Source organism: Myotis davidii, unplaced genomic scaffold (genome assembly GCF_000327345.1).
Source record: "Myotis davidii unplaced genomic scaffold, ASM32734v1 scaffold151, whole genome shotgun sequence".
Taxonomy (NCBI): Eukaryota; Metazoa; Chordata; class Mammalia; order Chiroptera; family Vespertilionidae; genus Myotis; species Myotis davidii.
Genome location: NW_006285248.1, coordinates 2,958,058 through 2,972,432, shown reverse-complemented (window position 1 = coordinate 2,972,432; position 14,375 = coordinate 2,958,058). Strand labels below are relative to the sequence as shown.

General features: G+C 35.3%; 1 protein-coding gene across 3 annotated transcripts in view; it reads right to left on the bottom strand.

The window, feature by feature from the left end:
- Positions 1-10,003: 10,003 nt before the first annotated feature.
- ANAPC10 (anaphase promoting complex subunit 10) overlaps positions 10,004-14,375 on the bottom strand; it is a 52,466-nt gene continuing 48,094 nt past the window's right edge. For 2 of the 3 annotated variants that reach the window (XM_006755958.2, XM_015558896.1), the window contains one exon: positions 10,004-10,435. In XM_006755958.2, coding sequence (XP_006756021.1) covers positions 10,205-10,435 — 231 coding nt within the window. In that variant the 3' untranslated portion in view covers positions 10,004-10,204. The remainder of the gene's footprint in view (positions 10,436-14,375) is intronic. The other variant, XM_015558899.1, reaches the window with a different exon arrangement.

Below are 14,375 nucleotides of genomic sequence, written 5' to 3'. Positions count from 1 at the left end.
AACTATAGCTACATGCAGTAACATGGACACATATTACAAAAACCACCCTAAGTAAAAGAAAACAAACACAAAGGGAAATATATTACACTACATTTGTATGTACATATGTACATCATGTATGCATTAAACTTAGGGGAAACTTAGTTATACCATTTAACCCTGGGTAGAGGCTAATGTTGGAGAGGAGGAAAGGAATACTGGTTTAGATGGGACATGAAGAGGGCTTCCAAGGTACTGGGGTGTTCTAGTCTTTGGCATGTACATGGGTGTCTACTCTGGCCTAATTCATTGAGATGGTGCTTGGTGTACTTCACTGTATACATATTATGCTTCACACACACAAACACACACTTAAAAAAGGAAAAGGCTGATAAAATTGGCCAAAGATTACAGTAGATAGAACTCAGGTGCTCATATAATTTCTATACTACTGACTTACTTTCTCTTAGCCTGCAAATAATGGAGAAAATTTTTCACATACAGAACTTTCTATTAAAATAATATTCCCTCCTATCATGTTCACTAGCTACACAAAGAGTATCTGCAAAATGGTATTTATAAAAACAGAAACTGTGCTTACACTACTAGTATATTGTTTCTTCATGTCACTAGCATATTTCATGCTTTGGTCAACATTATCTTTAAAAGGATTATAATATGAATAACACTGTTTCAAAGACTTCAGTTTGAAAAAAAAAAAAAGGCTTCCTTATTTTGAACCTAAACGTAATTAGATGTAAGACAAGCACAAACTGGACTCAAAAGGAATCAAATTGTGTTCCTACTAACGATGATTTTGTTTAAACACACAGCGTGGCATGTTGTAAGAATTCAAATATTTTTGTAATGGCCACTTGAGAGCCTTATTTGGAGCTGTGTATGATTTCTGATGGTCTTGCTTATAAGTGGATTTTCCTAAGAATTTCATTTACTAGTATTATCTAAATCCCTGGAACGGAGTGGGAACCTGGAATGATGGAAACAAATTGGGGGGACATTTCTATGTCCCACAATCATCATACTCTAAGGAATGCCTTTTTGGAAAAGCAGAGATTCCCACCCAACTTTTTATCTTCTGATAGCCTTCTGCATGGTCTAATATTAGAGCATTATATATAAATATTCACTAAATATTTTGATTTACATAAAATTGTTTCAAAAAATATAGCTTTTATTCCATAGTCTCCTTTATAATTTATAATGGTGGTGGATGTTAGGTTACTCATATTGCCTCTTTAATCCTCCAAAGTTTTAACATAGCATTTACATACAGGAATTACATAAGGGTATGGGCATAAGAGTACAGTTACCCTATATATCACAGGGAAAAATTAAACTTTCAACCCACTCTACTCTAACCTACCTTTTGTCCATTCTGTAACTTAAGGATGTTACATGTTACTCATGTTTAACGCCCTGCTGTACTGCAGTATGAATATAACCTTCTCACTCCTCCACAAATCTGCACACTTTTCCATGCCTGAGATGCAATGCCCTCACATCTCATCTCTATTTAAATTTGCTCATTGTTCTGGAACCAGAGTATATCTATAGGAAAACTTCTTCCCATAGTTAGCCCAACTAGAAGGAAGCTCAAGTCCTTTACTCTGAGCTTCTCTCCACCCCCTGATGTATTCCCTAATGAGGTAAACATCCATTGGTAAATAGAATTGAGAATATATGGCTCTGTTCCATCCTCCCTCTTCTGGGTAGCTTCCTGCCCCATTCAGTGCAACCAGCTATGGCATGAATCTTAGGGGTTCACTGTTAGAAGCCCAAATTAGCTAAGATTTTAAAATGCATCTGTCAACCTGTCTTTTAAGAAGAAAGAAGGTGAGCCTGTCCAATATCAGTTGTTGAGCGTTGGCCTATGAACCAAGAGGTCACAGTTAGATTCCCGGTCAGGGTACTTGCTGAGTTGTAGGCTTGATCCCCAGTGTGGAACGTACAGGAGGCAGCCAACCCATGATTCTCTCTTGCCATTGATGTTTCTATCTCTCCCTCTCTCTCCCTTCCTCTCTGAAATCAATAAAAATATATTTTTTAAAAAGGTGATATTTTGGCCTTCATCTTTACTATTTCTCAACTTGTACAGAACCTAGGAAGGCCTCTTCAGATGCCCCTACATACACGAATGTCTAGCTCTTCTTTAAGAACCTTACTGACTATGCTGGGCATTGGTGATCTCTGCCTTTATTAAAATAATACCTATTATTTGTTTTACTCAATACTGCCTCACATGGAGTATGTATGAATGTCTCTGAGTGTACTTAGCCATCTTGTAAATTCTTTCTGAACAGGAAACATGTTTTTTACTTATTTATATTCTACACAGGATTTAAAGCATTTGATAGTACATGTTGATCATTTGAAAAAGATGTAGTATTTTTCTCCCGGGAACTACTTTGTATAATACAATTAATCACAGCATTTTAAACATATATTTTTATAGGGATGAGCAATCAGATATCCTATATAATAAAAAGCTAATATAAAAATCGACCAAACAGCAGAACGACTGGTCACTATGATATGCACTGACCACCAGGAGGCAACGCTCAACAGAGGAGCTCCCCCTTGGTGGTCAGTGCACTCCCACAGAGGGAGTGCTGCTCAGCCAGAAGCCCTGAGCCGGGCTCATGTCTGGCGAGTATAGTGGCGGTGGTGGGAGCCTCTCCCACCTCCACAGCAGGCGGACATCCCCCAAAGGCTCCTGGATTGCGAGAGGGTACAGGCCGGGCTGAGGGATCTGCCCACCCTCTGAGTGCACGAATTTCATGCACCAGACCTCTAGTCCTTAATAATTAAAAAATGACACTGTGGATTATTCCCTCCTAAGTAAATATTTATAAAAGGCATCAAATGCTTTCCAGCCTTACTAAATGTTATATGCCCAACTGTACTTACCTTTCTTCATTGGCACAGTGTTACCAACATGACCAGTTACGTTATCTTACCTTACTAGAGATAAGCTAGAAGACGTCTACTCAGTTGATCAAAATAGAGAAAACTTACCCAAAGTGGCCTGAGAGAGCAACATTGAGAGGACACAAGTTTGGAGCTAGAACAATAGTGCTTATCATGAAATCCCAAAGGACTAAGAAAGGGCGGTGAAACAAGAAGTCACTATCAGCAGCTAAGGGATTCAGAACTAGAATCAGGATTAAGAATGAATGGGTCTAATAGAATGGTTTAGAACTAGTATGATGATGCTCATTTCCTACTTCCAGGAATGAGGGTGTGTCTTAAAGAACTTAAAGGGATGCTCAGCATCTATGTCAGCTTGTAAGATTATAAAGTTTTATCATGTCTCTCTCTCTCTCTCTCTCTCTCTTTTTGGTAAGATTGAAATGTGCAAGATACAGAGTTTTGCCATTTTGCATGGGCTCAAAAGGAAAAACAATGTCATTAATTTGGCCCCCATTCCTTGTAACAGAATTTAGAAATTCCTTGTTTTGTGTGGTAAAATTCTATGTGATTGCTATTATAGTGAAGTGCTGGTGAATAGATGATAAAATAGATACCGAAAAAGGGCTTCCAAGGTTGCCATACATGCATTAGAGTTCCAGATTCTTGAGGGAAGAGGACAAAACAACCTTTACTTCCCTAGAGATTTCTCAGATCAAACTGCATGTTCTGAAGACAAAATACTAACTATAACACCAGCTACTTTTCATTGAATACTGGCTATTTGCCAGGCACTGGGCTAAGTGCTTACATTTATTATCTCCCATTATTCTCTGAGGTGTACTGCTTTTAGCATTTCTGGTTTACAGATGAGGATGCTGAGGCTTAGAAGAGTTGCATGTGTCAGATATTGTTTATTATTTATCTAATGTCTAGTCTCCCTTCTTCTGTGCATAGAAAATAGTTTTTTTTAAATTATTTTTGTAGAATGATGATGTGCTTAGCCCTAGAAAATAGTACTTGTGCCTTGGCACGGTAGCTCAGTTGGTTAGAGCATCATCCCCATAGCCAAGGATGTAGGTTCAATCTGTGGTCAGCACATATACAAGAATCAGCCAATGAATGAGTCACTAAGTGGAACAACAAATCAGTGTTTCTCTCTCTTTCTCCCTTTCTCTCTCAAAATCAATTAAAATTTTTTTAAATAAAATATTTGCCTAAGGCAGCAATCAACTCCCTGATTTCCCAAACTTACCTCCCTTTCAGGTAGAGATGTTCATGTCACCCAGTTGAGATATAAGGATGCTGAAGAATTCTGGGAAATTTTTCCCTTTCTGATAAAGGAGGACATGTTAGCATTCTTCCTTCTCTCTGAGTGCCAATGTCAGAGCTGGAACTACAGCTGGAATAATGTCGTAGCTGAACTATCTTTTGACCATGAGAGAATGGTCTAAATTTTCTCAGAAAGCCTATTATTAAGCTGCTGGGCCAATGAAGCAACCATGGATCTCTAAACCTTTTAATAAACAAAAACAAATTTGTCATTGTGGTAGGGATTTCTATTATTCATAGCTAAATGTAACCCTGACATAGGGATTTTCTGAAAATGAGATATAAGATGTGAAAGCATGTCAATGCAAGAGCTTATAAATGAAAAGCCATGCCTATTTACTCATGCCTATTGAGAACTGTAATAATGCATATAGAAGATAAATAAGACTGATTCCTTGTCTCCAAGAGTTAGCAATAGACACAGTATAACATTAATATGTGAATATACAAATAGCAGATTACATAAATGCTGAGATCCAGAATAAAAGAACAAAAATATACAGATTAAAATCAGCTACATATAGGCATTCAAGGGAGTGACTTTTTAAAAAATATGTTTTTATTTATTTCATAGAGGAAGGGAGAGGGAGAGATAGACACATCGATGATGAGAATCATTGATCAGCTGCCTCCTGTACATCCATCCCCCACTGGGGATCAAGCACACAACCCGGGCATGGGCCCTGACTGGGAATCGAACCATAACCTCCTGGTTCATAGATCGATGCTCAACTACTGAACCACACTGGCCAGGCAAGGGAGTGACTTTTGAGCTAGTTCTGCTTAGGAAAGTAGTATCAATTAGTAGAATATAGTGACAAGACTAAAGACCTGTAGATGTTACATATAAAAGAGTAAAAATAAGAATGAGGGTGCATAAAACAGACAAGCATATTTGCTTGGCTAGAGCATAAAGTCTGAGAATAATTTGTAAAAGGTTATACAAGAGGCAGGAAAGAAGTATGGCTCTGAAGGGTTGCCAAAGGACTTTGGGTTCATATATTTGATAAAGTTATATAGGAAATATAGAGTTAGTATACATATTTACAGAAAGTTACATGATGAAACATTGTTTGTATACCTTTATTTTAAAATAAAGACCAAGGGTCCATCTGGGAGTTTCCTGCAATTGGCCTAGAATGATGTGAATTGGGTGAAACCAAAAGTGATAATTAATGTGGAACCTGCAGGACTTGAGGTTACTGAGTATGAAAAGATGAGAGGAGTAAAAATTTCACCAGTTAAACAACCGACAATTTCAAGAAGAAAAAAAATCACTTTTTCTTAACAGTTCGGTTAAAAAAAAATAAAACTTATGAGAAGTAGCATCCTATTTGTCACTGAATGCTACCTTAAAAAAATGTGCACTATCTTAAACTAAATAGTAAAATTCCTTTGCTTTGTCTTTGGTAAACACCTGAGTATAACAATAGTTGGATGGAGCATTATCATGCATTCTCCTTTTATTGGGGCTACCCCCGATTACATTTGTCTTCATATCCATGTAACATGTGATTCTTATAAATGTTAACAGTTGAAAACAAACAGCTGGCTGAACTCTCTGCTTCAGTCTTTTGGATAATTTGCTTCTTGGTGAGTGATCAGTATTTTGATACTGCCGTAGTAACAACAGGAAATGATCTGTTAAAATCTGGATGGCCAACTACTGATCAATGCCAGGGTAAAGAGGAGAGCTAGTCTCAGAATAAAGTCTATAAAAACAGTTTGGGGAATTATTTCCAGGACCACAGGAGGAGAATCGTAATTTGCTCTCAACATTGGAAAAGCAAATGCCTAGTGGAAGAACATCTTAGGGTGATCACAGAACTGCATCAATGGGAAGCTGACAGCCACAAATGCAGTACTTACTAGTAAAAAGACTGCCATGGTAAACGCTAGGGCTACAATTACACATGATGTGAAATACCAATTTCTGAAAGAAGAATTCACTTAGAAAAAGGTTTCATAAGCAGGTAGAACTCTCCTAAAATTGGTCTAGATCAGGGGTGGGCAAATTTTTTGACTCGAGGGCCACAATGGGTTCTTAAACTGGACCGGAGGGCCAGAACAAAAGCATGGATGGAGTGTTTGTGTGAACTAATATAAATTCAAAGTAAACATCATTACATAAAAGGGTAAGGCCTTTTTTTTTTTAGTTTTATTCATTTCAAATGGGCCGGATGATCTGGCCCGCGGGCCGTAGTTTGCCCACGGCTTGTCTAGATAATAGTACTAAAAAATAATTTTAACTTTTCAGTTGGCCATTGACTATAGACTTTTTCTTAGATTTATAGTTGGGGAAGATCTAATTAATTAGCCTTTGGATTTGTGCTGATATAATAAATCATTATCATGGATAATTAATAAACTAATCCTCAAGGATTTCTTCTTCTTCATCTTCCTCTCTCTAAGGCTTTCTGGACAGCACTGCACAGAAACAGATGTGACTAAATGGCAGACCACAATGCAAATTTTGCAAATTTTATCATTTTAAAAAGGCACCTAATTAAATAAACCAATTACCAATAATTCAATAAAAAATAATACATAAGCCATTTTATTAAGAAGTTTATAGTAACAATTTTCTAAAACACTAGAAACATCAAATATTTGTATTTGAGTCATGAAATTTTATTTGTTATTGTTTTTAATCCTCACCTGAGGATATGATTTTCTTGATTTGAGAGAGACATTGATCTGTTACCTCCTATGTGAGCCCTGACTGGGATCAAACCCACAACCTTTTGGTGTAAGGGACAACGCTCTAACCAAATGAGCCACCTTGCCTGGGTAACTCATAAAAATTTATACTCATTAAATTTATGCTGCAGTGTATTAATCTGTACTAAATTAGTAGTCATAATGGCTAGAAGAACAGAAGGCATTGTGTCAAATTATTTTTCAAGAGTTGTCCATGTTTTAATTGTTGGAACCTTTTAAACAAGAGTAAATGTACCAAATATCACTTGATACCAAACATACAAATCACCTGTTTCAAATTAACTGTTGTTACTTAGATATAAACAATGACAGTCTGGATTCAAGAACAGGCATGAAAAGTGAAATAACTAGCTGATATTTCAATAGTCTTTCTTTCCGAAATTCCACCTCCTTCACAATGTCTATTTAGCTTTACCTCTAATTTCCTGGACAGGAAGTCAATTCTCTTCTCCTCTGCACTCCCATTCAGCAATTCGAGGTATTACCACTCTAATTTCTCATTTGGTTGTTTAGAGGACTATTATTTCCCCTAGTAGGGCTGAAAGTAACTAGAAAGCAAGGTCCACATGAGATTTATCTTAGTTTCTTTATTACATCTAATTCAACACCCACTATTTATTAGTTTGATGTTTTTTTAAGAGTTGTCTATATGCCCAATCGGTATGAATCAGTGGTTCAACCTCCAGCCCGGTCAGAGAGTGCACAGGAGGCAACCCATCGATGTGTCTCTCTCACATTGATTTTTTTTTCTCTCTCTCTCCCCACTCCTTCTTTCCCTTCCACTCTCTCTAAAAAAATCAATGGAAAAAAATATCCTTGAAGATTAACGACAACAAAAATTAGTTGTCTATTAGTGTTCAATAAACTACGATGTTTTAAAATTCCAGTTTTATGCAGTTTCTTGTGACAATACTTCCTCAGCTAATAAACTGATTTAAAAGTTTTATACTTAGATTAGATGTAACATTTAAAAATTCAAATCTTATAAATGCCATTTAATACTAAAAAATGTATACTCATTACAAATGAATCAGTGAATTTGTTGTTTCATTAACTGTTAAAATGGCTTTTTAATCTTTGTTTTTAATTCTCAAATCCTACACAGTAAGAAATAAATTTATCCATGTTGTTGCATGCATTAATTGTTCATTCATTTTTATTGCTCAGTAGTATTCTACTGGATGGATATACCACAATATTTCTATTATCCTTATTAATCAATACTGTGCTATTTTCAGTTTTGAGATGTTACAAATAAACCTACTATGAATATTCACATACAAGTCTTTATATAAACATACGCTTTCTTTTCTTTTGGGTAAATAACTAGGAGTGGAATGGCTGGGTCCCATAATTAAGTGCATGTTTAAGAAACTACCAAACTGTTTTCCAAAGTGGTTATGCATTACTTACATCCTCACCAGCAGTGCGAGGTCCAGTTCCTCCTTATCTTTGCTAACCATTGCAATTGTCTTTTTAATTGCAGCCATTTTAGTGGCTATGAAATAGTATCTCATTATGGTTTTAATTTGCATTTCACTAATGTCCAATGAACTTTAGTACTTTTCACACGCTCATTTACAAGTCATATGTATTCCGTGGTAAAGTGACTGTTCAAATCATTTGTTCACTTTTAATTGGATTGTTTTCTTACTGTTGAGTTGTGAGAGTTCTTTATTCTAAATACAAATCCTTTGTCAGATAATCTGTACTTTCAAAAGAGAAATGCAACACTTTTAGATAATTATGCTTTGTTATTATAACACATAGTCTATCTGCACTTTAAATAATCCTTATAATAAGGTTAAGCATTATCTCTGTAATCCTTGGGTACCAAGTTTTCCCAAGCCTAATATTTAAGACTTCAGTCTCTCCAGTAATGCAAGAACCACCACGGAATTTTTCTTAAACAAGAGCCATCTGGAGAAGTTCTGTGGCTTAACACCCTCCCTAAAAGTGATATAGAAAAACAGTATGCAAAATAAAATCTACTCATTTTAAACCTTGGACAGAAAACATATTTAAGCTCCTCTAGTATCTTTTTTTTTAAAATATATTTTTATTGATTTCAGAGGAGAGGGAGAAAGAGATAGAAACATCAATGATGAGAATCACCAATTGGCTGCTTCCTGCATGTCCCACACTGGGATCGAGCACTCAACCCAGGCATGTGCCCTGACTGGGAATCAAACCGTGATCTCCTGGTTCTTAGGTCGATGCTCAACCACTGAATCACACCGGCCAAGCAGCTCCTCTAATATCTTTTTTTTCCCCTCTAATATCTTTTTATATATAAAGAATAATTTCATACATGAAAAAAATTTTCATGATACATATTTATCCCTTGGAATGTGTTAGTGTCAAGACACAAATCTAAAACTAACTCGTATAGCAGCACTAGAATTAGGATAACAGCAGATTATACTGGCAATCTCTGACATGGTATCAGGATATAGACAGCCCTAGTATCTCATGGAAGTAATTATGATACAATTGACAATATTCCCTAATCAGAGTGGTTCTCATCAGACACCTTATGCTAAGCTTATTTGACAGTTTTTTAAAAGGCCCAGTATTAAAAGAATAAGCTTCCTCTGGATTTAAAAACAAGGAATAATTTTGGCTCATTAAAGATAGTATCTATTGATAAAACATAGGCTTGTTCTCAAACATGAAGTAAAATTATTACTCTAATGCATGATCATTATATAAAATAATCACCTGGTTAGTAAAAAATTATGCAAATACTAAAATTTTCAGTTCAACTGGTTTTCTTTTGGAATGAGGAAAAATTTAATGATTGGCTTCAAATTTTTTATTTTATAATTGATTTTAGAGAGAGGAAGGGGAAGAGAAAGAAAGCGAGAAAGGGAGAAAAAAAAAACATCGATGTGAGAGAGAAACACAATCGGCTGCCTCCTGCAGGCATCCGGACTGGGGATCACACCTGCAACTGGGTATGTGCCCTGACTGGGAGTCAAACCTGCAACCTTTTGGCGTATGGGACAATGCTCCAACACCAGCCCGGGCTCAAATTCATTTTTAATATAAAATATGTGAGTGTTATTATATGTTAAAGAAAATAAAGATAGTATGACCCAAATATTATTTTTTAAAGCTAATATAAAATACTTTTCACAGCATACAAAAATTGTAAAACAACTGAGGATTTTTCAATAAAGATACCAGATATATTTACTGACCAGAGAAAACAAAGATATGTTTAATGACTTCTGTTTCCAGGTCACCTTATTGAACGATACATCATGAAATCAATAGTTGTACATCTAGGAAATTTACCAATGGAGCTCTCTTCCACTGGTGTATATATTTTAATTTGTCTCATGTGGGTGTCTCTTCCGTTTTGGTGATTGGCTAGAACAGCAATCTGTATCATGAATGTGCGAGTTGGCTTCTTATGGTTATCAGTTAAGGGAACATGAATCCAGCCACTTGGTTCCACCAATTCAAGTTGCTGCCAGGAAAAGAAAAGTCAGATTAGGTTTGTACCCAATGAATATAATTTATTATAATGAATACATTCTAAAGTTGACTTATCTGTGGATAGTGTCAGGTGGGTACTAGACTTATCAAGGTGATCATGTAACATATAAATGCTTCTATGTTGTATACCCAAAACTAATATAATATTGTATGTCAACTATAATTGAAAAATTACAAATTTTTAAAAAATAGAATAAAAAAATAAAGTTGAGTTAAAATTAACCTCTTGCTCATCAAGAGAATGACAGTATGATAATAACCATTACCAGTTACTGGACACTTTTACCATCGTCTATTTCTACAGTTGCTAAACACATTACACGTACCATCTTAGTAGGGAATCTTAGTGTTAGAAATAGACATGTATAAATGTATACATCCAATGGAAGACCATGTTGATAAAAGCAGGAAAATAATCTAACATGCTTCTGATATATTTTATTTCAAGAAATATGCCTAATACATCCAAAATCATACAACAATCAGATTCTATATAAATTATAAGAATATTAAGAGAAAATCAATTATTAAATAAGCATTAAACAAAGCTTTCTTTCTTGGGAATAATAAGTGATTTATCTAGTCTAGTTGATGATCTAAAATCTAGATTTTTAATGTTTTTAAATAAGAAATGATAGATTAATTTTTTAAATTTAAATTTTATTTTAAACAAAAGTCCAAACTGTCCTTACTTCACAAGGAAAGGTAAACCAACATTTCTAAAAGTTTTCCTAAAGTATAAAGTAGTTTCTAAAACATAAATATTGTTTTTTTAATTGCTTAATTAAAGGGTACAAATAAATTATATATGCAGCACAAAAAATATAGGTTTATCTTATCAAGACAGTCAAATGACAATGAGTGTCAAAAACTCTAACTCGGGGTTCCGTGAGTTACTCTAGAAAAACAATTATATAAAAGCCATGATATCTTCCTTTTTCTTCCTTTTCTTTTATCTTCTTTCATTCTTTTTCATTCTTGCTCTTCTCTTTCCTTCTTTATTCTTTCTTTGCTTTTTTTTTTTAAAGAAAGAGAGTGGGTAGAGATGGGGGCAAGAGAACTGTAATGATGTTAAGAAGGTAGTTGGTGTTCAAGACTAAATGATTTCCCCCTTTTAACTACAAAATATAAGAATAATTGAATCTCTACACCCATGGCATTTCGGTCAGTGACATTTTATAAACTTCCACTAGAACTAACTCAAAATGAGTGCATCAGAAACCAGATATACCTGGTTTGTATCACTAACCTTTTATTCATTCAGGCCACAAATAGTTATTGAGCACTTAAAATGTTCAAGGTATTGTTCTAAGTACAGTTAAAGCAAACAAAGCATGAACCCAAAGCCTATTTCAAACCTTAAAAAAAAAAAGCTTAGAAGCAGACAAACATCCTCTATGGCTTCATTCAATTTCTTCATGCATAAAGTAAAGGGATTGGACAAGTTATCATCCAATAGCCCTTCCAGCTCTGACATTCAATGAGTCTGACTAAAAGAAGAAAGATGTAGTAGGCAGATGCCCACATCATTCCCCCAAACCTGTGAATATGTTAACATAGCAAAAGGGACTCTGCAGATGTAATTAAGGTAAAGCTCTTGGGATGGAAAGATTATCCTGGATTACCTGGGTGGGCCCAAAGTAATCACAAGGGTCTTTAAAAGAGGAAGAGAGACAGAGATGTGAAGAAGTAAAGGCAGGAGTGATATGACCACAAGCCAAAGAATGTGGGCAGCCTCCAGAAGCTGGAAAAGGCAAGAAATAATTCTTCCAAAGAATGTACCTTGCTGACACCATGATTTTAATCCACTGGAAGCATTTTGGACTTCTCACTTCCAGACTGTAAAGTAATAAATTTGTGTTGTTTTAAGCCACTAAAGTGTGTGGTAACTGGTTATAACAGAAATAGGAAACTATTATAATAGACTAGAGGTCTGATGCACAAATTGGTGCAAGAGTGGGCCTTCCTTCCCCCCGGCTGCCAGCACCGGATTCCCTCTGGCACCCAGGACCCGGGCTTTCCTCGCAGCGACGGCTTCGTCTGGAAGGTCGTCCGGAAGGATGTTAGCATATTACGCTTTTATTATTATAGAATATACACGGGAGTTTAGAGGAGGGAGAAAGCACTTCTGGTTGAAATAATCTATTCTCCAGGTAAATGTATAATAATGAACAAAAAGTGAAACCAAGATTCTAAATTCAGCTCCTTAATAATGTAATGTTTTTGACAAATTTAACCATTATTTCTGACAGATATAATGTTATTTTTAGAGTATTTTAAACACCAGTGTACAAAAAGCTGTATTAAGATTTTATAACATATGTAACTTTTGGCATGATATATTCAGAATTATGAATGTAGTAAATTATTCAATAAATGCAATTAATTAACTATTTCTTCTGAACATATCATAAAGTTTATCGATCTCAATCATTAAAAGTACTATATATTACAAAGGATATATATATATATGGCTGTTAATGCCTCTCAGATGGCTACACCATCAACTATATTGCTTGGAAGTCATAAACACCAATTCATGTGTCTACTTCACTTCTATTGTGCCCAGTTTGAAATTCTCAGAGTCATCTCTATAAAGTTATTCTTTTTTTATTTAAGTTACTATTCTGATACTGCCATATTTAAACTTATTTCATAGATTTTTTTAAAAACCTCATGTACCTATAAATTTAAATTTTTGAAAATGATTAAAAGATTAAGATATTTGATGCAAAAATTTTTTTAAAAAATATTTTAAACAGGCCGAAACTGGTTTGGCTCAGTGGATAGAGCGTCGGCTTGCGGACTGAAAGGTCCCAGGTTCGATTCCGGTCAAGGGCATGTACATGGGTTGCGGGCACATCCCCAGTGGGGAGTGTGCAGGAGGCGGCTGATCGATGTTTCTCTCTCATCGATGTTTCTAACTCTCTATCTCTCTACCTTCCTCTCTGTAAAAAATCAATAAAATATATAAAAAAAAATATTTTAAACAGAAAATTAATAAAAGGCAAAATTTTGCCAAAATAACTTTTTTCCCCTTGCATTTCTGGTTGAACCTCAATAAATGAAAATCTCATCACCACTAAGATATATTTTTTTATTCCTTGTGTTCTTTCTGCCATCTCCCCCTTTTGGCTCCTTTCTCCACACAATCACTCATTTGAAAAGTTGTTGTTTTTTAATTTTTCACCTGCTAGTTGTCTGTATCCCATTCCAATCTGAATTTTGCGCCCGTGTTGTAACCAATCTTGTCAAAGTCACCTGTGACTCCTCACTTTGCCATATCAATTCTTTAATCAGCTTAATACTATATTCTGGATTTTCCTCATCTAATAATGTGCCTGACCAATATCTATTTGTATCTGAAAATTTTAAGGCTTTTAAAGCTTTATATAATATTGTAGTTTAAACATAGTTTTGTGTACAAAAATATATAACATGGTTTACTACAGATAAGTTTGTAAACGACAGAAAATAACTGGTAATTCAGTAAAGACATAAATTTAAAGATTGAGAAGTTAAGACTTATTAATGATAAGGCAATAGAATAATTGAAATTGTCCTATATAATTGTATCCAGACCGATGACTTCAGGTACCTCAAGTGGAAATATGCTGGTGATTTAAGATTTTATATCTCCTTTTTAAGAGGCAACTTCTTTTTTTTTTTAATCCTCACCCAAGGATATTTTTTCCATTCATTTTTAGAGAGTGGAAGGGAGGGAGGGAGGAGGAGAGAAAGAGAGAGAAACATCGGTGTGAGAGAGACACATTGATTGCTTCCCTCCCCGAACGTGCCCCAACCTGGGCAAGGGATCGAACCTACAACCCAGGTTCTGTGCCCTTGACTAGGAATCGAACCCGCAACCATTAAGTCTTCAGGCAGATTCTCTACCCTCTCAAAAACTGGCC